Source organism: Bufo bufo, chromosome 10 (assembly GCF_905171765.1).
Source record: "Bufo bufo chromosome 10, aBufBuf1.1, whole genome shotgun sequence".
NCBI classification, from domain to species: domain Eukaryota; kingdom Metazoa; phylum Chordata; class Amphibia; order Anura; family Bufonidae; genus Bufo; species Bufo bufo.
Window position 1 is genome coordinate 128,709,862 of NC_053398.1, and position 26,362 is coordinate 128,736,223.

A 26,362-nucleotide genomic window follows, 5' to 3' on the forward strand; every position below is an offset into this window, starting at 1 on the left:
TTTATTTACCCGCTCAGACTACTTGAATAGGTATATGCATATATATGTGTTCAGGGACCCACATTGAAGGGTTATTTCTCCTCTCCTTTGCTTAGATATAGGCTTGCACTTGCACTTTATATTTGACGAGATTATATATACTCCCATCAATAGTGGGTATCCCTTCAACATATATTTTATATGGTAACCTTGCCTTATTTAGATACATCCCTACCCAGGTCACTTCTGTCTTTTTACTATTTTTTGTACTCCACCAGCTCTCCCAGGATTGTGCTGCACTTTCGTGCATTTGTCTGTTATCTCCATGTATGCTTTTAATTATGTACCCAATAAAATAATATTTTTATAGTTCATCAGCTTTCAGTGCCCTTTTGTAGGTTTTCTTTGCGTAACGGAAGTACGGGACGAAACCCCACGGAAGCACTCCGTAGTGCTTCCGTTCCATTCCGCATCTACGGATTTGCAGACCCATTCAAGTGAATGGGTCCGCATCCGTGATGCGGAATGCCCACGAAACGGCGCCCGTGTATTGCGGGTACGCAATACGGCCACGGAGCGCACACGTTCGTGTGAAAGAGGCCTAGAGCAGACTGACATGTGAATATACCCTAAGGCCCCTTTCAAATGAGCGAGTTTTCCGTGCGGGTGCAATGCGTGATGCGAATGCATTGCGCCCGCACTGAATCGGGACCCATTCATTTCAATGGGTCTGTGTACATGAGCTTTGGTTTTCACGCATCACTTGTGCATTGCATGAAAAAAATAAAATTAAAATGCAATGCGTTTTTTCACTGATGGTTGCTAAGAGAAGTTGTTTGTAAACATTCCGTTTTCTAACACGCGCGTGAAAAATAGGGTTGTTTCGATACCAACATTTTGATTCGGTTTCAATACCATAAAAAGTATTGTGCTACTCGATACCACGTGAAAAAAAATAAAATGCCCAAAAAATCTGCGTGCATTCCGCATTTTATGGAACATCTGGCCCATAATCGAACAGTCCTATATTTTGGGGGGGACGATGTGACAAAGAAAAAAAAGGCGAATAGAGCAGTTTTTGTTCTTTTACGGCGTTCACCGCATAGGAGATATTTTTTTTATATTTTAATAGCTTGGACTTTTCAGACGTGGCGATATGTAATATTTTATTTATTGTTTATATATTTTATATGTAAAATTGGGAAAGGGGGTGATTTATACTTAATATTTTGGTGTTTTTTTTTTTTTACCTCTCATTTAATAACTATTTCCCCCCTCAGGGGCTAGAACCTGGGATCTTTTAATCCCTTGTCCTAGTCACCCTGATAAAGATCTATTAGGGTGAATAGGACCTCACACTCTCCCTGCTGCCCTGTGCATAGTATACACAGCAGCAGGGAGCTGACCATGGCAGACAGGGCTTCAGTAACATCCTGGCTGCCATGGTAACCGATCAGAGCCCCAGGATTACACTGCTGGGGCTCCGATCAGAAACTGCCACTTCACCAATGAGAGGACTCTGTGGCCACTGCCACCAATGATTTTAATACTGGGGGGTCAGCACAGAGGCGAGAGAGAGACTGCTTCCTTCTTCCCTGTGCTGCTGAGAGCAGCATGATCCATATTCTCCGATACTGGGCTGTGCAGTAGCACAGCCTAGTATTGATAAAAGACAAATCCCGGTATTGTATCGATACCGTATCGAAAGTTCGATACCCGAAACAACCCTAGCGAAAAACGCATCAATGCGCATTTCACACGCGCAATAAAAACTGAACGCAATTCCAAACAAAACTAACTTCAGAACTGCTGGCCGGATGACTCTGCCGCAAGTGTGAAAGTAGCCTTAACCAAAACTTTTTTTTTTGCAAACGTCATACCTGATTTTAAATGACTAATCACCATGATTGCAAAACTGTCAGCAACCTTGCATTAGGTAGGATCACTCACCACTGGAATGTGAAGCTTGCTGAGCGGTTTGCCGTCTAGTAGATACGAGCCAGTATAGGTGACATATTCAGCGTAGCACTGCGGTGCTTGAGGAGTGATATAGCACAAGATTTTCCTCTTCTCTTCAATCTTCTTTCTAATTTGCAAATACTCAAAGTATGGGTTAGACCTGTCACTGTGATATGGCTCAATCTCGTCCAACTTGATAGCATCCACTATGGCAGCCAAAGTCTGCTGTATCATCTCTCGAGTTTGTTGACTGGTGTTGCTTATTATCTGCTGCTGGAGCTGGTTAGGTTTCTGCAGCTTTCTCTTCCGAGGGTGTGTTTGTGGCTCTTCCTCCTCGCTGATTTTACTCTTGCCTCGGGTAGTTGTTGTGGTTACTACTGGATGCTCTTTCTCCGCAGGTGTAGAGTTTTGCTTATTCTGGTTGGCAAGCATCTGGGCCCGGTTACGGGTCATACGTAGAGGTATCTCTTCCACTTTACGTAGAGGCAGCTCTTCCACTTTACGTAGAGGCAGCTCTTCCACTTTACGTAGCGGCACCTCTTCCTCTTTACGTAGCGGCACCTCTTCCTCTTTACGTAGCGGCACCTCTTCCTCTTTACGTAGCGGCACCTCTTCCTCTTTACGTAGCGGCACCTCTTCCTCTTTACGTAGCGGCACCTCTTCCTCTTTACGTAGCGGCACCTCTTCCTCTTTACGTAGCGGCACCTCTTCCTCTTTACGTAGCGGCACCTCTTCCTCTTTACGTAGAGGCACCTCTTCCTCTTTACGTAGAGGCACCTCTTCCTCTTTACGTAGAGGCACCTCTTCCTCTTTACGTAGAGGCACCTCTTCCTCTTTACGTAGAGGCACCTCTTCCTCTTTACGTAGAGGCACCTCTTCCTCTTTACGTAGAGGCACCTCTTCCTCTTTACGTAGAGGCACCTCTTCCTCTTTACGTAGAGGCACCTCTTCCTCTTTACGTAGAGGCACCTCTTCCTCTTTACGTAGAGGCACCTCTTCCTCTTTACGTAGAGGCACCTCTTCCTCTTTACGTAGAGGCACCTCTTCCTCTTTACGTAGAGGCACCTCTTCCTCTTTACGTAGAAGCATCTCTTCCCCTTTACGTAGAGGCATCTCTTCCCCTTTACGTAGAGGCATCTCTTCCTCTTCAGGTAGAGGCATCTCTTCCTCTTTACGCAGAGGCATCTCTTCCTCTTTACGCAGAGGCACCTCTTCCTCTTCACGCAGAGGCACCTCTTCCTCTTCACGCAGAGGCACCTCTTCCTCTTCACGCAGAGGCACCTCTTCCTCTTCACGCAGAGGCACCTCTTCCTCTTCACGCAGAGGCATCTCTTCCTCTTCACGCAGAGGCATCTCTTCCTCTTCACGCAGAGGCATCTCTTCCTCTTCACGCAGAGGCATCTCTTCCTCTTCACGCAGAGGCATCTCTTCCTCTTCACGCAGAGGCATCTCTTCCTCTTCACGCAGAGGCATCTCTTCCTCTTCACGCAGAGGCATCTCTTCCACTTTATGTAGAGGCATCTCTTCCACTTTACGTAGAGGCATCTCTTCCACTTTACGTAGAGGTATCTCTTCCACTTTATGTAGAGGTATCTCTTCCACTTTAGGCGGTTTGGGAACATCAACTGTTATTGGCACCTGTTCTGGAACATCTACCGTGGGGTTGACCCGAGGGGCCTCTGGTTGCACAACAGAATCAATGTTTTCAACTGGTGTACTCTCATTCACCTTGGTGTCAACTGCCTCAAGTTTCTTAGGCAAGATATGAACACATGATTCTGAAGAATTTAGGCTTGCCTGAACTTTTGCCTCAATTTGTTCCAGCTGTACGTATGGAAGAGGAAATGATGCTGGGTCAAAGACTTGCTTTGAGGGCTGGGATACTTTTGGAGCTTCCAGAGCAGGTTCTTCAATATGTTCAGCCTTCTCCTCTGGTATCTGAAGTGGTGGGCCATCTACTTCCATCGTACAGGGTGGTTCTTTAGGAGATGCTGGCTTTGGAAGATCTATTTCACCAGATTGAATTTCCATCGTCTCACCCTCGACAGGGTCATCAGAAGGACGGGCTGGGCTTACTGCACTGATGTTCAACTGTTCACAGGCTTCGCTGTCATTTTCATCTTTGACCGGAAGAGGGAGTTCTGGTAGTGAAAAGGGCCCAAATTCTAAGTCATCAACTACTGAAGAAAATGGATTAGACCATGGCTCGGTCTCCTCATCTGGACTATTCGGGTGGATTTCTCCGGGCTGTACTAAGTTTTCTTTGACAGATGCCAACGTGTCTGCAAGAGGGTCTGTGTTAACCTGGGGCTCTGTTGACAGAGTTTGTGGTTCTTCTGGAAGAGTTTTCAAGTTATCAAAAAAAGCGGGAAGAGGAGTAGGGGACATGTATGGTACCTGTTCTTCAGGTTGAGGAGTAACTTGCTCTACTTCTTCCTCCTCTTTCAATTGCTGAGCAGCTGCTTCGGGCAAGGGGTATGAGACAGGAGAAACTGGGTACGGAGAGTCAGGTGAAATGAAAGGAACCGGAGTAGGAAGAGTTTTCTCTGATGGGCAAAAATGTTTAGGCGACTCTGGGAATCTCTGAGGTGACTTTACAAGATCGGATCTCATCAACCAGCTTCCATGTTCCTCTGAATTTCCCATTAGACCCTGAGGCATAACAGGTTCAGAATTACTATTTGCTGGACTCACCCAACCTAGATTATGTTCAGAAATAGGGGAGTCAAGAGTATTTTCTTCAACTGAAGGAAGAAAGCCAGATTCTGAAGGTGGTGGGATGAAAGCAGGTTCAGGAGGTAGAAAGGTGGTTTCTGAATGTGAAGCGTGAAAATCTGACTCACGGGGCAAGTAAGCATTCTCAGAGGGTGGGAAACTGGATGCAGCATGGATGACATAATTTTGTTCTGATGGCATATAGGACGGATCTGGGGGCATTAAATCTGGCTCCTGGGGTATAAAGGCTGGCTGCTGAGGAATATATGCAGGTTCTCGGTGCAGATAATCTGCTTCTTGTGGTATGAACTCAGGTTCAGAAGTATAACTATTACTGTCAGGAATAAAATTTTCTGTTTCTAAAAAGGCAGAGTCCTGCCGCATGAAGTTGGACTCTGGTGGTGAAAAGCTTTGTTCTCGAGGAAGAATGGATTCTGTAGCTTGTTGCGCTTCTGCAGAATCACATTGTAAGCCAAGGTCTGGAGGAACAGCACTTTCCGTAGAAGGCTCTAGCAAGTCATCTCTTTCTGAAGGAGAGGATTTCGCTTGTACACCCGAGTAGACACGGTCAGGAGAAGGAGCAATGCTTGCAATGTCTCCAGGTGCAAAAGTAACATCAGGTGGGTAGCCTGGTGAGTAATAACCAGGAGACAAAAAGGGGAATTTCTCTGTAGATACAAGAGGTTGAACTTTTTCTTCCATCATTATCTGCATGGGTGAACTGAAGCCAGATGATGCTGGAACACTCTGCTGCCTAAAAATTTTTATATCAGAAGTTGGAAACTCCTCTTCAGCAGCTCTTCTTACATCAACAGAGACCGAGCGGCTTCGGTTAATGGAGGAAGGTAATTTAGTTGGCGTTTGGTTTGGCGTTTCTGTGGATGAATACCGATCAAAGAAGGTAGGGGAGCATGCATTCATAGACATGGCAGACACAGGTAGAGTATGCTGGCTATCTGAACAGTCAAACATCAGCTCAGGATAGTCTTCGGTGCTACAGGAAGGTGTTCTAGGTGTCTGCATCACTTCTTCATAGCTTGGGCACGAGATTACAGATGTAGGAGTTGGGACACCAGTTGGCCGATTTTGATCTGGTCTCGGGGAAGCTGTCAGCACTTCCTTTATTTGGGGACCATTGAGCCAGTCTTTAGAATCATTCCCAATGACAGCTGGAGTTTTATTTTCAGGAACAGGTATAATCAAAGGGGCCAAATCTTTACTTTTCTTTTCTTTCTGAAGGGAGTCGGTCACAGATGTTTTCTTGGTACTCAGATCCAAACTACGCTTGCGTAATTCTTCAGCTTTTTTCTCTTTCGACTTTGGATCTCCAGATCGATGTCTCATCTTTTCCATTTGCTTCATTCTTTCTTTGTGCTTTTTGTGCCTCTCTTCTATTTCAAGATCTTTCTGGCTGAGCATCCTTTCAAAGCTGGTCATCATAAGGTCTCCGTCACCCAAAAGTTTCTCTCTTGGTCTGGTATCTTTCTTGTTGGCTTCTTTCATCAGTGTCATCTTCTCATTTCCATTAATGATTTTGACATTCTCAGCTTTGTCTTTCTCTGCGTTCTCTTTCGATCTCTCTTTCAGCCTGTTTTCACTAAACTTCCCCAAGTCTTCTTTAGATTTATCTTTTGAGTTTACTTGGGAAGGTTCTTTATCTCGTGTATTTTTTAACTCATTACTGTGATGCTTAAAGAAAGCCTCCAATTGTTTGTCTCTGTGCTTATCATCTTTACTTTTCTCACGGTGCTTGTCTTTCTTTTTCTTCTCTTTTAAAGCTGGTGTGTTCACGCTGTAAACTTTGTCCTTCTCAGTCTTCTTTATAAGATCTCTTTCAGAATCGTGCTTCTCTTTTTCTGAAGTAAACATGTAATCCGTACTTCTGTCCAATTCCTCTTCAGTCTCGGTCTTAACACTAAATACTGGAAAAGAGTCTGCATCTCCTGATGATACCTCTTTCTCATACTGCAAAGATTCGCGCCTGCTGTAAGTGTCCTTGGTATCGTCCGTTTTCTCAGATTTTTTATCGGACTTGTCTTTCCGTACCTTATCTTTCTCATGGCTTTTCTTTGAGGATGATGAGGAATGTCTATTTCTCTCCTTGTCTTTTAGCTTCTCAGCTAAGCAAGGCACAGAATCCTTATATTTTTCCTCCACCGTGTCCAAGTTGGTTAATCCAGAAGTCTCAAACATGTTACTTGGATCTTGGCCCCTATCTGTAAAACTGTCTGAAGAAATTTCACTAATCTTATCATTCGAGTCATCCTTATAGTCATTGAGAGCTTCTTCCTCCAATTTCTCCAGCAGACTTTTTTCAGATTCACCTTTTGAGAACTTCCTCTCCTTAAAATGATCAGACTTCTCTTTGTGTTTAGTTTTGACTTTCTCTTCTGTCAGATGCTTCTTGTCCTTTTTGTCAGTTGGCGCTTTTATCTTACAATTCTTGTCTTGGTTGCTATCTAGGGACACCCTATCCTTGCGGTATTTGTCAAGAGAATCCTTGTCCTTTTTGTCTTTGTGTTTTTCTGTGTTCTTTTCTTTTTTTTCTTTTCCAGATTCCCCTTGACCCTTTTCCTTTTTCCGATCCTTCTGTTCTCTGTCTTTCTGTTTTTCCCCAGAATGCTGCTTTTCACTGGAATATTTTCTGTGTTTTTCAGACTGAGATGTATCTTTGTCTTGTATGGCAGCCTCCCTCTCATGATAACTGTCCATTCTGTGCAAGTCATTATAGGCTTCAGTAATTTTGAACCCGGGAACAAACCTTTGCTCTTCCTCTTCACTTTCATCGGTAAAAATGTCAGAGATGCTATACCAGTTTTTCCCCCTTGCTTTCTTTTCATCCTTCTTGTCGCTAGTGTCTTTTTCTAATGCAGAGGTTCTCTCTTTTTTCTCGGTTTTCTGTTCGGAGAAGGCTTTTCTGTCTTTGTGTTTTTCTTTTGAATCTTTCTTATCTCTAGCTTCCTTCTCTTTTTGACTTTTCTCGGTGGATTTTTCAGACTTCTCTCGCTCAGCATCTTTAGATTTTTCTCGATGCTTTTCAGATTTTGGTTTCTCCTTTTTTTCAGAAGCTTCTCGCTTCTCTTTACCAGAATGATGCCGCTCTCGTGCCTCAGAATTTTTGGGAAAAGACTCTTGCTCAGACTTCTCTTTAAAGAAGTTCTCTGAACCATAGTCATTCAGTTCTTCTTTGAACGACTCTTCTTGTTTTACTTTGGAATCTCTTCTATCTTTGTTTATCAAAGAATCTCTTCTTACAGAATCTCCATCTTTTTCTTTCCGGATTTTTGAGCACTCTAGAGAATCCCTCCGTTTCTTCTCTTTCTCTACTGTATAGGATGGGGTGCCTTTGTGCGACTCTGTTTGGTCTTTCTTTTTGTCAGAAACTCTGTCTGAAGAGTCTCGATCCTTTCTTTTAAGGGCCACCTCCTTCTCTGGTTTATCTCCGTAGTCTCTCTTGTCTTTGCTTTTTGAATCTTTTTCCTTGACTTCTTCCTTAACAGATTCTACTACAAGCTTTGGGATTGTATCATTTTTGATCTCCCTAAAATCTGCAAAGGAAGAGTCCCAGCTGTCTTCTCCCTTAAAATCATAAGAAGAATCTGAAGACATTTCAGACATCCATAATCCTTGGTCATCTGAAGTACTGTACTTTGCTTCCTCATTGTCTAAAAAATTACTTTTGTTGTTAAACTCTTCAAAAGGTGTTTCATCCTTGTGAGACTTATCCTTCTTTACTTTCTCCTTCTCGTTTTTAGAAGGTTTCTCCTCTTTAACTTCAACCTTCTTTTCAGATTTTGAGGTCTTATCTTTTACTTTCTTCTTCTTTTCCTCTTTGTGTGTTTTAGGTTTGTCTTCTTTGGGAGATTTCTCCTTGACCGTTTTTTCTCGATCCATTTTACCAGACCGGTCTTTGTCCTCTTTGAAGTTTTTACTGTCTTTAGCCTCTTTTGTCTTTTTCGATGACTTCTCCTCTTTGGCAACTTTGCCTCCCTCGTCTCTAAATGACCAGTCCTTTTCCTCTGCCTTAACCTTGGGGATGGATTTTTCTTCTTTCCTGAGGTGATCATGATCATGTTTTAATACTTTTAGTTTTTCTGGAACGTCAACCTCTAGATTTAAAGACTTTTCCGATTTTTGATCGTAGTCAAACGAAAAGCTTTTCAGAATCTTTACATCCTGACTGGCCTGATTTTGAACCTTTTCTTTAGTTTTGTGTTTATGTTTCGTTTTATGTTTTTTCACTACTTTACCTTCTTTGTCTAATTTTGGAATCGCACCTTCAACATGAAGATGGAAAGAGTTCTTTTCGTATATGCTATTATGAGTGTTCGTTTTCTTTTTGTGCTCGTGTTTCTTTTTAATCTGTTTCAAAGACTCCAAACTAGAATCTTCGGAAGAGTAATCGTAATCACTAGTTAACCGTGTCCGTGTGGAATCTGACAGCGAGCTAACATCTGACCAGGTTGGAGAAGATACAGTTTTCCAATTGTCTGTCCTCCAATGCTTGGAGTGCTGGTCTGGGATATTAGCATTGTGCTTCTGTGATGTTAAACTCCCTTGAGAAGATGCAGAAGATGCTGATAAAGAGCTAAACAAAGAAGTCTCCTTCAAAGCTAAGGCAGAGTCTTTCACGCTGTTTGAATTGTCTAAAGAAAGCATATCATTCTCCACATCGCTCTCCAAGTTTTCGCTTTCGCTCTCAGAACAAAAAATGTTATTTTTCTTTCCACACTTAACTTCTTTACTTTTTGTGTCTTTCTTCCGCTTCTTTTTCACTTTACCCTTTTCTTTATGCTTGGCCACAGGTTGCTCCCTGGTTTTATTGCTCGGCAGAACGGTGTGAGCGGACAACAGGAGCATTTCAGTAGCCCCTGTAGAGACAGAATTTTCCTCCTCATCTGATGTATCAGACAAGATACGGCGAGCAGCTTTCTTTGGTGCAGTCATATTTTTAGAATAAGTTTTTACTTCCATTTTAGGAACGGCAATAGCGCTGTTCGCCTTAGCCTCTTTACGGAATTCTTTTTTCAACAGATGCTTGTCGTCGACTGGAGGAACACGGTCTTGCTCGTCATCTTCATCAAACTCGTACTCATCCTTCACTGGCGTGCTTTTGTTCTGCTCCTGGCGTTTGCCCTTGCGTTTAGAGCCCTTTTCAAACTCGGAGTCCGTGTTATTGCCATCAACGGAGCTGGAAGGTGCAAACGAAGGAGCATCCTCCTCTTCTGAGCTTTCTGCATTAAAAAGGAAAGAAAAAAAAATCTATAAATACACAGGAGTAAGTATAAAAAGTGGTTTGCTAATAAAGACTTTTTACAGTAAAAAAGTATTAAGGGCAGAGATACCATAGTACAAAATACTACAATACCTGGTTAAAAAACAAAACAAAAAAAAACGGGAGTGTGTCATAAGGAAACTGACACTCTAAATTGTTTTAATTTTTATTTTTTTTGGCGATTTGTGTTTTAATTCTCCATGTCACTAACTACATTAAAAGGTCATGCAGTTTCCTGTTCAGGTAACTTAGCAGCTATTGGACTATCACAGGCAAACTTTACTGACCGATGTCACTTCTGCATAGATCAGACAGGATCCTCTATTCACAATAGGTGTCTGTCAGAGCTCATCTATTCTTTCCTTGTACAATGCCCCCTGCACAGGTCACATAGCATGCCCAGAAAACTCTCCCATAGAAGTCACTGAGGTCCAGCTCCTGACCATTGTGTCTATGGCCCATGGGGCTGCTCTCAAACATGACGTCTTGACATTTTAGGCCTATTGGCCATGGCTAAAAGTGCTTGATTTAAGGATTTTTTTAAATATTGATAAAGACATGGTAAAATGTAAAAAAATAAAATAAACTATAAAAATACATTTACTGAACACTTGACTTAACCCATGAAAAGTGTCATCAGTATCTGATCAGCGGGGACATGAAATACAGGATCCCGCTGATCAGCTGTTTAAAGAGACTGACGCTACTGCCTCCTCACAGCTCATAAATGGAGATGAGCGAATTTCCACTCCTGAAATTAGTTCACACTTAGTTTGGAGGTAAACGGTGAATTGAGTTATGGATTCCGTTACCACGGACCATAACGCAATTCTATGATGTAATGCCTTTAGAGGCATTCCGTCACAATAGAAGTCTATGGTCTGCATAACGGAGCCGCCTCGTTTCCGTTATGCAGGAGAGGACTCCCCTGCATAACGGAAACGGGACGGGTCCGTGTTGCAGCCCATAAGGCATTACATCATAGAATTGCGTTATGGTCCGTGGTAACGGAATCCATAATGCAATTCACCTTTTACCATCAAACGAAGTGTGAACGAACTTCAAAATATGAAATTCGCTCATATGGCACAGGTCATACAACGTATAGCGTCTGTGCTCAGTTTTGCCGCTCCGCTCCATTCACGTCAATGGGCCTAGGCCACGAGACCCATGAAGGCGATGTCACTGGCTGAGGATAATCTGTGAGAAACAGCTGATGCGTAGGGGTCCCGGGAGACAGACCCCCACGATCAGATACTGATGACCAATCCAGAGGATAGGTGATCAGTATATATATTTTAAAAAAACAAAAAACAAAAAAAAAACACACCCCTTTAAAGGAATGATTGTGCATTTTTGCATTTTCGACCGACTTTTTTAGCGGGAAAAATTGTACTCATGGCAAGATGGGGTAAAAAAAAAAAAAATTACAAAATGGATGGAATAAAAAATGAAACAAAATGCCATTTCACAACAGCTTTATGGGTCTTGTTTGAATGGCTTTCCCTATACAGTGAAACTTCATTTTCTGGATCATTAATTTAGTTTTGTTTGTGTTTTAATACTTAAAACTTTTTTTTAAAAGTTAACTTTTTTTTTCCCTTTGCATTGCCATATATTCTGACCCCCATTGTCCTATTTTTGTGCGTTTTGAGGACAAGGATATGCATTGTTACAATGGATCCACACAAAAAAAAACACACGCAATACGGATGCCAATAAGAAGTCATCCGTATTTCTTTAGTAGTTCAGTGTTTTGCGGACCGCAGAACACATACGGTCGTGTGAGTGTAGCCCAATACCGTAGAAACCTGGCAGCTATGATGCCCACTCAGCTTCTAAGGCGGCGCTATGTTTGAAACCCAGACGCTGTTTATCTACGGCATTCATCCTAAAGCGGTTAAACAAGTCATTTTCTGATGGCGCATACCATAAAAATAAAAACACTATAAATTTCCAATTACCAGTTGAGCTTTCCTCGCTGGAGGTGTAGGTACCCTTTCCGAGGAGGAGATTAACCATTGTTGGAGAATTAGCGACTTTTAAAGGGGTCTCTCCCTTTCGGTTACTTTGATGAGGATTGCCTCCATACCGCAACAGCAGTTTCACAACCTGAAGACATAATAAAAATAATTGATAGCAAAAATTAATTTCAGATCCTGCCATCAGATAAAGCACGTGTCTGCAGTGAACTGAGAAAGCTATATAACGTAGATGAATAAACAGGAATGAGGTCTTAGAAATGACACCTGGAGATCCAGGGGCTACCCCTTGAAAATACACTTTGATTACTAGAAGAAGGCTATAGCCATCTTTTTTTTTTTGCAATTGAAATGCATGGCTTCTGCAGTCTTATTTCTCAGCATAGTCCAGCCAGATCTGTTAGACTCGGCTGCCGGAAGGCTCAGTCTCCAGCCCCGCTCTCTACGCACTTGAACAATCTTCTAAGCTGATCTATAACCACAAATCTGATTTGGTCACAAATCCACTTAGAACGTCGCTCAGAATTGGGGCGAGAGATGCTGGAAACAGAGCAGTCAGATGAAATCTGGTGACAGATTTCACTGCGATTGGCATTCTGCAGATTGCTTTGCTCTGTAAAATACAGAGGATGCATTAAAAGGCAGCAAACATTTTAGTAAAACCATGTTACAAAAACAATTTTTGGATAAAAAATTAAAATAAAAAAATAAAAACACACCTGCATTTCGGGAAAAAATAAGAATGCCCCCAAAAGGTTCCTATAAGCTTTAATACTAATAAAAGGCACTTGCCTTGAAGTGACCGTTATTGGACGCGTCATGCAGGGGGGTGTCATCATCCAGCCCTTTGGTGTTAACCTCGGCTCCGGCAGCGAGCAGCTGTTTTCCCACATCGTAGTACCCTCTGTTACATGCCTCATGCAAGGCAGTCCATCCTGCAAAAGATAACAGGGCTGAGCACTGCAATCACTAGCTTGATGCACAGAAGGCAGACACAAGGTAAAGCAGCGTACCATTCTTAATAAAGCCCAAGGTATTCATATGACGGAAATGGAAACACATGATCTACATTGATACTGTGTATCTGACCGGTGGGGGGTCTGACACCCAGCGATCAGCAATTTCAGAAAGCACCGGCGTCTGTGCTTGGTATCGCGGCTGAGCCCCATTCACTTCAATGGGGCTGAGCTCTGCCTAGGTATTGTGACCAACGACCGTGAAGTTACAAGGCCTAGACTAAGCTGAGAGAAAGCCGCGAAGCGAGTGCAGCGGCTGATCGGCAGGGGTCCCGGGTGTCAGACACTGATGACCCATCATCTTGCTCACAATCGGCAAACTTCTCACCTACGGACAAGTTCCAATCTTGGTAAAACCCCTTGTAGTTAGAGGCAAATTATGAATACAAAGCCTCAACACTACAGAGCACTACGCATTTCACTGATGTGCGGCACTACATACCTCATTAATAAAAGGCTTTGATCGCTGCAAGGACCAAATAGGTCTGTGCTCCACAACCCTCCAAACTGTGCAAGAGAGGCGACATTGACGCAATGCAAATATGACCCTTAAAGGTTACCTGCAAAGTCTTTAACATTGACATCTGCGCCCTCATTTATGAGCTCTTTGATACGCCGTGCATCTCCTCTTATGGCCGCCCTGTGTAAACGGGTCTCCCCCCGCTCATTTCGCTTGTTCACTTTGTCTTTGGTTTTGGAGGCAGAGTTAGGAGTCCCCTTCTGACCGACTGTAGATTGAGAAGAATGCTTTGGTGTTGTGTCAACTAAAACCGGGGAAAACACAAACTTTGGTTAATGAATTGTCTATGATGGTCAGCTAAAAGAGCTCACATTATAGGTCAACTGGAAAGGTTCTTCCCAGTACAGCAAGTAATATGTCCTTTGTGTATACCATTACTATTTGGACACACAGTGATCACCAGAATGAAGGGACTGCAGTGATACAAGAAAAGCAGAAGATTGTTTTTTTTTTTCTCGCTGCTCCCTGCTTGGCAATGCACACAAAAAGCTGAAGGGAGCACATCTCCTTCGTCCTACAGAGCGTTTTGAGTCCATAGCTATTAAGGTCTATAGACTTTAATAGCTATTTATTACAAGTAAATCGGAACCACTTTCCTGAAGTGACTTGCAATCTCCAAGAAGGCCACAAGAGGGAGCACTTGCTTCAATATAAATTTCTACATGGAGCTTTCTAGGGTCTTTTTTTCTGGCGTATTAAGACAAAGTGAACAGAAATTCTGACATTTAAAAATGTACAATCAAAGTTCCAACCGACATTTCTTAAAAATAAATGCAAGACAAGGTGTCCCATAAATCTGTTGTTACAGTGAATCCAAAAGCAAAGATTTTTAGAAAGCAGATACAAGACACAGTCCACAGACCACGCTCATGCTCTGCGGATGGTGTCCGGCCTCCACCAATACGCCTGCCTCCTTGTACATTGCAATCATCCATTACCTGGGCTGTTAGCAGACTCTTCTGCTGTCATCTGCATAAGCAAAGCCACCTGCTGCCGCTCCGATAACGGGTATCCAGCCCGAATTCCAGATATTCCAATCCCAAAAGGTAAACCAGACTTCCGGTTGGCAGGCTCTTTCTTAATTCTTTTCTTTTCCGGACCCTGCTTTTCTGTTGGGAGGAGATTGGAGAAAAAAAAAAAAAAAAAAAAAAAGATAATCAATGACAAAAGGATATAAAACTGGGTGGGCGTCAGATAATCAACGGATTACAAGGAGCTTCAGGAAATGTTAAATCTGCATAAAATCATGAGACCCTATAATCAGCCGTTAATACGGATGACCCATTGTCAGGATAGGTCATCAGTATCTGATAGGGACCCCCGCCGACCAGCTGTTTGAAGAGGAGGCGGCACCTCGCGTAGTCGCTGCTTCCTCTTCACTAGGGTTTATGCCCACGCGTGTACTTGCCAAGTGCCAATGCTGCTGACTGCAATTTCCTGTCCACAATGCACTGCGCTTGCAGACCCATTGACTTGAATGGTCCACGATTGCAACATACGGACAAAAATAGAACATGTTCTATCTTTTTGAGGTGCAGGAAGGCAGATCAGAAGCCCACGGGAGCGTTTCGTAGTGCTTTCGTGGTCTTCTATTCAAGTCAATGGGTCTGCATCCGTGACATGAAGTGCACATGGCCAGTGCCCCATACATAGAGGACTGGCCATTTATGGTCCGTAATATGGGCACTAAGCCACTACGCTCGTGGCCATGAGCCCTTCCAAGACTAGGTGCAGTGTACTCGCTCCATTCAAGTGACGACGTCGCTCCACAGGAGACGTAGTGTAGTGATCAGGAATAAAGCCCCCCTCTTCCAACAGCTGGTTGTGTGGGGGGTGCCAGGTGTCGGACCCCCGCCGATCAGATATTTTTATATCAAATATGCTTTATGCAAATGTATTCAGAGGGGGGACCCATGTCCTTCTCTAGAATAAGGGTTCCACTAACTCATCCCGTGGCCAGATAAAACAGCCGGGCTCACTGTGCTACTCACTTTCCAGAACTCCCATAGAAATGAATGGGGGAAGCGGGCAAGCTTAGCCATTCCTGTCATTTATGAGATGACGAGGCCTGGCACTGCCCGACCGTTGTATTCACACTTCGCAGTTGTTTCCTTCCTGCAGCGATTTCCACAGATATTGGGTGGGGGGTAACCTGTGACATGACTGCAATGTGTGAATACGTCCTTAGCCCATAGTGAAAACCACCCTGTAATCACTAGTATTCCTGCACGACACTGACTCACTGGAATGAAAATACACAGAACATGAGAACCCTGAGAAGACGGCGCCTTAACCCTTCGGAGACATCGGTGTCCTTCACAGACTCAGAAACGAAAACATATCAATGACATCCAGGGACAAATGCGGCAACCGCCTGATTCCAACACGTGCCAATGTCGAGCTCTAATCCCGGGCTACTGTCGGGAATGTGTCAGGATTTTACTGATAAAAAGACGTTCAAGTCCTAAAATGAAACACTTCATGTGCACAGGACTATCTATGGCTCATGTGTAAAAGGCCACAGACCATTGTATAAGGGCTGAGAGAGCGGGCACCGATCGGCAATGTACGGCTCATCGTCTTCATAAACCTTACCTGTTCACATGAGAAGACGCGTTGCCGACCAACCAGGATCTTCGTGGTGCATGAAAGACGGAATCACTTGACAAAAGGAGCATTTGCTCGCCCGCAGGGTTATCAGTGGCCCCTTCACATGGATTAGGCTGAGGCCGTATCTTGGCCACACCATGGGTTGCGTGTCAAAGGAGCGCTATGGAGCCACAGAAATGAATGGAGTCGCAATACCACTTGCAAGTTGCTACGATAGAGAGCCAGAGTCGCAGACATGGCAGCTCGTCAGTTGACCTGCGACCCCATTCAGTTCTGCAGACGCACTGCTCCATAGAAATTAATAGAAAGGGAATGCAAAGCGCAGTACAAAGTCATAGCCCCAGCCTCACAAGCATCCGTATGAAGACTCATTTTCAATTACCCTGATCCTCAGCTCAAGTAAAACGGCCCCAAGGCTGGCCATACACATTAGTAAGCTGTAGGCCGGTCCCTCCAGACCCCTCCATACACATGCATGCTTGGGCCGCTGGAAGAAAAGGATCGAGCAGTTACAATCCAACAGGCCTGATCCTCACCTCCCCTGACATCTGATGAGGAGAGTCAGGAGGCTCCCATCAACATTTGATGGTCCGACGACATTAAAGGGGTATTCTGTTATGTAAAGTTACCTTCTACCCACAGGAGAACTATCAGTGGGCATCCTACCTCTAGGACCCCCTGGAGACCCCAGCTGGGCACACGCTCAGCCATCTCCAGAACTCCCATAAAAATGAATGGAGCGGCTGCGCACAGGCGACTACGTTCAGATGTGTTTAGGATCTGCTCCAGGTTGTTGCTTCAAAATCTGTAGAGTTAGCGGGAAACCGATCTCAACAGGGTGCAGATACTTAAAAGGGATATTTGGCACAAGGTCCAGAAAATCCCTGCTCCACAATCAGCTATCGATGCCACCTCTCTCCAACACAGACACAGCTCCTCTAACGTGAGCCCTTGTAATAAATAGGCGGTGTACCTTTAAATGCTGCCATTTTATGTAGACATACTGCCTGACGGCGTCCACTGAGCGCCTCCATATCGCAAAAGTAACCGTCTCCTTCCATTACAGCTTGTGTTACGCAATTTCCATTAAACACGTTGGGGAACAATGTTTTTCTGCCCTTATCAGAGGTTGTGCAATCAGACAAGACAGAAGCTGAAGCCGCCAAACGTTTCACGTATCAGGTTTCACTGGAGTCAGGGGACGATCATCTGCAGCCTGAACTACTCGTGCCCCAAAACATCCCCAAATTATTACCCAGGGAAAAAGTCCGATTCCTCCCCGCGCACATGGAACAAAACTAGGTGGTCCACAAATGACCATGTGCCCAAATCTGCCGGTCAGGGCTACAGGGAGACTTGCGGTCGCATGAGGGTACTTTCACACTAGCGGTTTTCTTTTCCAGCACTGAGTTCCGTCCTAGGGGCTCAATACCGGAAAAGAACTGATCAGGTTTATCCCCATGCATTCTGAATGGAGAGCAATCCGCTCAGGATGTCTTCAGGACGGAGATAACACCGCAGCATGCTACGGCATTTTTCCCCCATAGGAATGTATTAGTGCTGGATCCGGCGTTCAAAATACCAGAATGCCGGATCCGTCCTTCCGGTCTGCGCAGACCGGTAAAAATGTGAATGATGATACAAGATGGATCCCTCTGTCCGCATGACAAGCGGAGAGACGGATCTGTTCTCGCAATGCATTTGTGAGACTGATTCGCATCCGGATGCATCTCACAAATGCTTTCAGTCACATCCGGATCGGCGGTTACGGCACGCAGTTCCGACAATGGAACTACCCACCGGATCACACTGCCGCGAGTGTGAAAGTAGCCTGAGAAGATCCCAATGTTAAGCAACAAAAAGGTTCGTTTACTGGGAAGGGAGATTCGGCACAAATCCTAACGGGTTTACTGCGAGACGTTAACTATTATTACTTGTGATTGGCAGATTGGCATTTGTAATCATCTTAAAGGGGTTATCAGAGCTGATAAAAGGCATGACAACGTTATAATATATAACTCTTATATTGCATGCCACAAGTCACTGTGCAGCCCTATACTGCGCTATGCACCAATACATCATGGCGGCAGCTTCATACAACTTCACAGACCACGGCTGCGCTTAACCTATATTTTATACCTAAATGGTATTAAAAGCAGTTATTCTTCAGCAATGGAGACCGTACAGGCCCTGCACACAGCGAGATCGATGGCAAGCAATACCCCCCGGTATTGCTCCACAGGCACTGGAAGTGGGACGGGGGGAGGGAGCCACCCACAGCCATTAAGGATCTGCCATAGTATGCAGCTAAGGCGACTTTCTGTGCCAGATTTTTTTATTTTTTATTTAAAGCCAGGCAAATGACATCTCTCCTTCCCCATCGTCTGCAGCATTTATAGATCTGAAGGGCCCATCATTGCTGGACAGCATCAGTCGCTGTTTTATCACTGAAGCGCTGGGTCTCTAATAGCAATCAAAGCCGCTCCTGGAAGACGCAGGCCGGCCGCACTGGCTTCGTATTATATCCCGATGGACATCAGTGAAGCACATTAATGTTATTAACCTCGTTGTAACAGAAGTGCCTTAAAGGAGAACTACCAGAAGTGCAACCCTCAGGCCTCCGGCACACTGACCCGTTCATCTCTATAGGGCCATGCACGGCGTTTTCCCCCTTCCTATTCTTGTCCGTATTGCAGAGGCCATATCATAGGGGCACCAAGTACTGGGACCACAGACATAACTGAGGGACCTCGATGATATTCAAGCCGACTGATGCTCGTTCCTCTCACACGGCACCATGTAAAGTGATCATTAATACGATCATCAATTTGGATATTGTCAGGAGCACAAATCTCTTTAGATGGGGCGATGTGCTGCAGACAGAGGACCGGGTTAGGTGCCGCATTAAAAATTATTTATTGCTCAAAGTTTGAAAAAAACTTCATTAAAACTCTGATCATTTTGTGTACACCGCTCCTATACGGAGCTATGCACGGTCATGGTAACGCTGCACAGTCTGATCCGACTACACGGAGCTCGCAGTCTGTTATGGTAATGCACAGATTTGTACTGGAGCTGTGGACAGAATGGTAGGAAATGGCGGGGGATCCCCAAGTCCCCCGTCTACGGTCCACAGCTCCATGGGACCGAGGTGGACAGCGCTCCATCATTCCCACAGGAGGGAAGGGAGCAATGAACCCTCATGCACACCATCACTCCAAATCAAACAGGGGGTCCTCGTGTGCCCCCCGCAGTCAGACCCCCCGCAATCTGACACTTCTCACCGTTCCTGTGGACAGATGATACAGACTTAATGGTATAAAATGCATCAAAAGCAAATGAAACATTTTGCATTACCAGGATTGTGGGGACAAAAAAATAAGATAAAATTTGCTTGCAAAGGTGGACACTTTTTTTTACAGATAGCCCCTGGCCCATTATTTTCTATGGGAACACACACACACACATCTGCCTTTTCCCCCATGCCTGGTTCCTGCAGTGCTGACCCCAATCAAGTGAACTACACGGATCTGCGGTACATGGGCCGATGAAAAGAATAAAGAGGCCGCAGCAGATCGCGGTGCTCGTGTGCCAGGAGGGCAGACATGGAAGGGACACAATGTCGCTGAACAAACACTTTTTACGAGTGCGGATTTAATATGTCTTTATCGTAAGGGAGCAGACAAAGGAGAAAACACTCCCCATCTGTCAACTTCCAGGAACTTATCAATGGTAACCCTATCCCTCGCCGGTATCTGCCAGCTGTCCACAACAGCCGCACTACCAAGGGCTTCCATTTTTATTCTGCAGAGGACGGCAGGAAAAACTCCATCACAGAAACCTTTAAATGTTAGCCTGTGAATAGGGCTGCCCCACAGTGAAATGTACCCCCATATGCCAGTGGTTGGAGGGGGTTATCCAGGAAATATTGATGACGTAGCCTCAAAATAGGTCATCCATATCACATTGGCGGGGGGGTCCGAGTCCTGGCACCCCCACCGATCAGCTGTTTTGGAAAACTGTGGAGCTCGCCAGAGCTCTGGTGATCACGGCAGCCTCCCCGGTGCTTAGCCAGCACAGCGCCACACATTGTACTGGGGCAGTGCTTGGTATTGCAGCTCAGCCCCATTCACTTAAAGGGGACCTTTCACCAGTTACAATATCAATACCTCGCACTGTAGGGCACGTTTACTAGATGGGATATGCCCTGTATGCCAATCAGGGAGGAGATGGCAGCTTTTATCAAAAACGTGCAGGTGCCCTAATAAAACAAAAAAAAAAATATATATATATATATATAAAAAAATCACAAGGGATTATTCTGGGCTGTAAAAAAAAAAATTGTCAGTCTCAAATTAAGTGTCAGGACCCTCATGGTTATGTTCACATTAAAATGACATTAAAAACCCAGTCAAAACTGCACGGTGGTATTTTCAATGAGGCTGCGGTTTTTACAGGCGAAACAAATTTCACGTTTCACTTCTAAAAACTGCAACCAGAAACGCGTTCTTTCCGACGTGGCTTTAATCTGCACCTCAATCGCTGTGTGTGAACATACCATAAGGGAATCGCGCACATACAAAATATATCCAACACCTTGCATTTTGCATATTCTATACAGGTTATGAGGTATGGGACGAATACTTCAACCACCAGATCGCTCCTGGAACCGGATGTGCAGGGGGCCCCTGAATCCCGATTCCCGACAACCCTGAACATGTGAACGAGGGCACTGAATCCAGCAGGACGCCATCACGTAGCACTGCGCTGGCACAGTGGCCCGCTCTATGGCTGTACGGTCAGACACAGTGACCCATTAGACAGGACTACCCTGACTCAACCTCGTCCTCGGAGAGTTACTCCTGCTGGTTTATCGACTAGTCTCGGCGCCTCAGATTTACAGACAAACCCAGACTGTGCTGCGAGGAGGGAGATTGTGCTGCGTGTTATGTAACCTGCGGAGCAATCTCCAGCTCTGCTAATCACAACGCTGGATGGGGAAGTGAAAGGAGGAAGGAGCGAGGCCAGATGATGCAACATAAACAGGATGACCATATTACTCTCCGCTCCAGCAACGCTTTCACTTCAAAGGTTTCTCAATTTCTAGGACGAAAACAAACAGAAGTGATAAAAGACGAAGCTGCTGATCCAGAAATAGAGCGAAAATCTTCACTGCAACAAACTAAATCCCTGAAGTGGGGGAGCCACTCAGATACTGATCACCTATCCTAGCACCCGGGACCCCCGCCGATCATATACTGATCACCTATCCTGGCACCCCCACCAAACAGATACTGATCACCTATCCTGACACCCGGGATCTCCGTCGATCAGATACTGATCACCTATCCTGGCACCCGGGGACCCCCGCCGATCATATACTGATCACCTATCCTGGCACCCGGGACCCCCGCCGATCAGATACTGATCACCTATCCTAGCACCCGGGACCCCCGCCGATCAGATACTGATCACCTATCCTGGCAGCCGGGACCCCCGCTGATCATATACTGATCACCTATCCTGGCACCCGGGACCCCGCCGATCAGATACTGATCACCTATCCTGGCAGCCGGGACCCCGCCGATCAGATACTGATGACCTATCCTGGCAGCCGGGACCCCGCCGATCAGATACTGATGACCTATCCTGGCACACAGGACCCCCGCCGATCAGATACTGATCACCTATCCTAGCACCCGGGACCCCCGCCGATCATATACTGATCACCTATCCTGACACCCGGGATCTCCGTCGATCAGATACTGATCACCTATCCTGGCACCCGGGGACCCCCGCCGATCATATACTGATCGCCTATCCTGACACCCGGGACCCCCGCCGATCAGCTGAAGTGAATGGGGCTGAGCACCATACGAAGCACAGTCACTATACAGGTGCTTGGTAATCTGCATGAAGGCCGTGGCGCTCACAGGATGGCCACTGCCATCACAAACAGCTGATCGGGGGGGGGGGGGGGGGGTCCCGGGTGTCAGACCCCCATGGATTAGATACTGATGACCTACCCAGGGGAATCCTCTTTCAAGTGGTGTCCAATGAGGAGAACCCATTGCAGATTATGTGCAGAAAAACGCGGTGTAATTCTGCGCCAGTAAGGCTACTTTCACACTAGCGTTCGGAGCAGATCCGTCTGATGTTTCATCAGACGGATCCGCTCCGATAATGCAGACGTTTGCATCCGTTCAGAACGGATCCGTCTGCATTATTACTTAGAAAATTTTCTAAGTCTGAAAGTAGCCTGAGCGGATCCGTTCAGACTTTACATTGAAAGTCAATGGGGAACGGATCCGCTTGAAGATTGAGCCATATGGTGTCATCTTCAAGCGGATCCGTCCCCATTGACTTACATTGTAAGTGTGGACGGATCCGCTCGCCTCCGCACGGCCAGGCGGACACCCGAACGCTGCAAGCAGCGTTCAGGTGTCCGCTCACTGAGCGGAGCGGAGGCTGAGCGCTGGCAGGCGGATGCATTCTCAGTGGATCCGCCTCCACTCAGAATGCATTGGGCCCAGACGGATGCGTTCGGGGCCGCTCGTAAGCCCCTTCAAACGGAGCTCACGAGCGGACACCCGAACGCTAGTGTGAAAGTAGCCTAACGTGTATGAGGTCAGATAAATCTCGTGCACACGTCGCTTTCTTCCTTCCATTGCTGTGCAGATTTTGAGATCTGTAGAGTGTCTTTCGGAAAAGCACAAATCTGCATGTAAATTTACGTGGCATTTCTGCAGGTAGCCGTACGCAGATTCTGTTGCAGTAAATGGCGCAGAGCAGCGACACAGGACTTTCATAGTTTAATCTCATCTTTACAATAGTTGGGGTTTAGGTTATAGAGGAGCCGTTGCTTCTCCTGACAGGCCTGCTTTAGAAGATACTGGGATCCTCTATGGAGCATCTGTTCTTAGGACTATGATGTGCCATTCCTTTATTATTACTACTAGAAGTTATAAATGAATTGCTGGCAGTTTGCAATGAAGGTCCAGCTGGTTGTCACCAGCTGCAGTGTGTCCCTGCAGTCTGACACTATCCAATCACTGCTGCCAGTGTCAGACTGTGCAGGGACACACCGCCAGCTAGTAATACCCAGCTGGACCTTCATGGCAAACTGCTAGCAATTGATTTATAACTTCTAGTAGGAATAATAGATCAATGGCATACAGTCATTAGAATAGATGCTCCAGAACTGTTAATAGAAGGGGAATGCAAAGAGTTTCCAACACAGACATGTCAGGAGACATTAAAGAAGGGGAAGACACAACACAACTGAGAATACCATCCAGATACTCCTACACGGGAGAGAACACTAGTTTATCCACGTAACAAGGACATGAACGTTCCTAAAAGTGCATCATCATCATCAGTTCGGATCAGGAATCCACCATTCGCTCAAGTAGTCTTCTCAGTGGTCTGATAAAAGCTTACAGCTGAATGGGAATCTGATCGATAGCCTGCCCAGAAGACACTGCGTCCCCCACGCACAGGGCCATTAGGCTGATTCAATTAAAATGCCTTCCTAAAGATAGAAACTGCTGTAATCGACTTGATAGAACATGGCAGCTAGCAGACTGTCTGTGGCCCCGGCTTTACGATGCCCTCATGGTAGGTTTTACTCGAGCACAGGCCATTATCCGAGAATGTGGAATCACCCTTCTAGGCTGCACTTTACGTCTGCATAAAAACAGCAGTGAGAGAAAGTAAATGTATAAGGGCTGATTCACATGACCGTGGTCCAGGATACATGGGCCATGTGCCCGCCATATCTTCCAGGCCGACTGCAGCTTCCCTGACCCAAACTGACTATCATAGGGTTTCAGGATACGATCAGTTCATATCAGCACATATGAACCGACTAGATCATAAAACACTGATGTAGTCATTTGAGATTAGAGGACCCAGGAAACACGGACTGTGCGTCTGCCGCATCTCCCGGGCCGAACGTGACTCCCCTGACCCAAGCTGACTGCATCATCGTGTTTAATGATACCAGGGTCATGTGAATCAGCTCTCACACACACACACACACACACACACAACATGCCTAGTGTAGCAGACCTATTGTGTGTCTTAGGGCTGTCCTAGCGTAGCAGGCTTATTGTGTGTCTTAGGGCTGTCCTAGCATAGCAGACTTATTGTGTGTCTTAGGGCTGTCCTAGCATAGCAGGCTTAAGCCTCATGCACACGTCCGTGAAACACTGACCGTGCGATACCGGCCTGGATTTCTTCTGAGTGCAGGAGCGCACGGCGTCATTGGTTGCTATGACGCCGTGCGCTTCCTGCTGCAGTACAGTAATACACTGGTATGATCTATACAAGTGTACTACGGCGTCATAGCAACCAATGACGCCGTGCGCTCCTGCACTCAGAAGAAATCCAGGCCGGTATCGCACGGTCAGTGTTTCACGGACGTGTGCATGAGGCTTTATTGTGTGTCTTAGGGCTGTCCTAGCGTAGCAGACTTATTGTGTGTCTTAGGACTATTCTAGCATAGCAGGCTTATTGTGTGTCTTAGGGCTGTCCTAGCATAGCAGGCTTATTGTGTGTCTTAGGGCTGTCCTAGCGTAGCAGGCTTATTGTGTGTCTTAGGGCTGTCCTAGCGTAGCAGGCTTATTGTGTGTCTTAGGGCTGTCCTAGCGTAGCAGACTTATTGTGTGTCTTAGGACTATTCTAGCATAGCAGGCTTATTGTGTGTCTTAGGACTATTCTAGCATAGCAGGCTTATTGTGTGTCTTAGGACTATTCTAGCATAGCAGGCTTATTGTGTGTCTTAGGGCTGTCCTAGCGTAGCAGGCTTATTGTGTGTCTTAGGGCTGTCCTAGCGTAGCAGGCTTATTGTGTGTCTTAGGGCTGTCCTAGCGTAGCAGGCTTATTGTGTGTCTTAGGACTGTCCTAGCGTAGCAGGCTTATTGTGTGTCTTAGGACTGTCCTAGCGTAGCAGGCTTATTGTGTGTCTTAGGACTGTTCTAGCATAGCAGGCTTATTGTGTGTCTTAGGACTGTTCTAGCATAGCAGGCTTATTGTGTGTCTTAGGGCTGTCCTAGCGTAGCAGGCTTATTGTGTGTCTTAGGGCTGTCCTAGCGTAGCAGGCTTATTGTGTGTCTTAGGGCTGTACTAGCGTAGCAGGCTTATTGTGTGTCTTAGGACTGTCCTAGCGCAGCAGGCTTATTGTGTGTCTTAGGACTGTCCTAGCGCAGCAGGCTTATTGTGTGTCTTAGGACTGTCCTAGCGCAGCAGGCTTATTGTGTGTCTTAGGACTGTCCTAGCACATCAGGCACGTAACAGTTTTCCCCACCTCCCGAAGTTCAGATTTGCCCCTTTACTGACAGAAAAACCCCAATGCTCTTTTCAGATGGTACTTGTCCTGGTAAAGGCAGCTTTTCCTACTGTAGTTGCCTTCCCCTGGAATCGGCAACCTCTGGCAAACCAGTTGTTGTGAAACTACAACACCCAGCATGCTCCACTCACTTCTAAGGAAGTTTCCATTACAGCCAAGCAAGTTTGAATGCTCAGAATCGTAGTCTCCCAACAGCTGGAGTGCTGAAGGTGGCAGACCCCCCCAACCTAGAAATGGACACATAAGACTCAAGCATAGGCCCATCAGGAAATCAATACATGGAAAGCTGATGTCATTATTACAAGAGAAGTAAAGCTACAAGCCACTAAACTATCAGAGGAAACTATTCAGGTAACTGCACCCACAGTGAAGCAAAGAGATCTAGGGCATCCAGGATATTGGCAAGGGTGGAAAGAGGAGCAGCAAAAATGCCCAGCATGTCCATAATAAATAAATAAAATAAATAGTTAGGCTACTTTCACATATGTGTTTTGCATTCCAGTTTTGAGAGCTGGCGGAGGATCTCAAAACCAAAGCAAAGCGCTTCCGTTAATTTAATGCATCCGGATGCATCAGATCCGTTCGGACATGGTTGTATTAAATTAAAACAGAACAAATCGGATCCGGCACCAAAAGACCTTTCATCAGTATAATTGTAATAAACTAATAACAGCTTCCACTGATGTTCCCCTTTTTTTTTTTTTTTTTTTTCAAAACGACCACCGAATGTTGAAATAATAGCCCCGTTTGTTCTGGTGCAGCGCCTGTCACTCAAGCGCTTTTTTGTATGGGGCGTTGCTAAACTTTTTTCTTTGCTATGGGCCTTGGCTGAGAGCGCAGCCAATCAGAGCGCTCCTCTCTCAGCCAGGCAGAAGGAGAGAACTTTAGCTTCATAACATCCTGTTGCAGCGATGTCTAGGGGATGATTATGATACTTACCCTGACGCTCGTACCGCT

At 45.6% G+C, this 26,362-nt stretch overlaps 1 protein-coding gene across 1 annotated transcript in view; it reads right to left on the reverse strand.

Moving 5' to 3' along the window:
- ANKRD11 (ankyrin repeat domain 11) overlaps positions 1-26,362 on the reverse strand; it is a 163,337-nt gene that overhangs the window by 10,819 nt on the left and 126,156 nt on the right. The window contains exons 5-10 of the mRNA XM_040409901.1: positions 14,385-14,555; positions 13,487-13,690; positions 12,703-12,845; positions 11,893-12,040; positions 3,522-9,887; positions 1,930-2,393 (exon numbers count right to left, since the gene is read on the reverse strand). Of these exons, the coding sequence (XP_040265835.1) occupies positions 1,930-2,393; positions 3,522-9,887; positions 11,893-12,040; positions 12,703-12,845; positions 13,487-13,690; positions 14,385-14,555 (7,496 nt within the window). The remainder of the gene's footprint in view (positions 1-1,929; positions 2,394-3,521; positions 9,888-11,892; positions 12,041-12,702; positions 12,846-13,486; positions 13,691-14,384; positions 14,556-26,362) is intronic.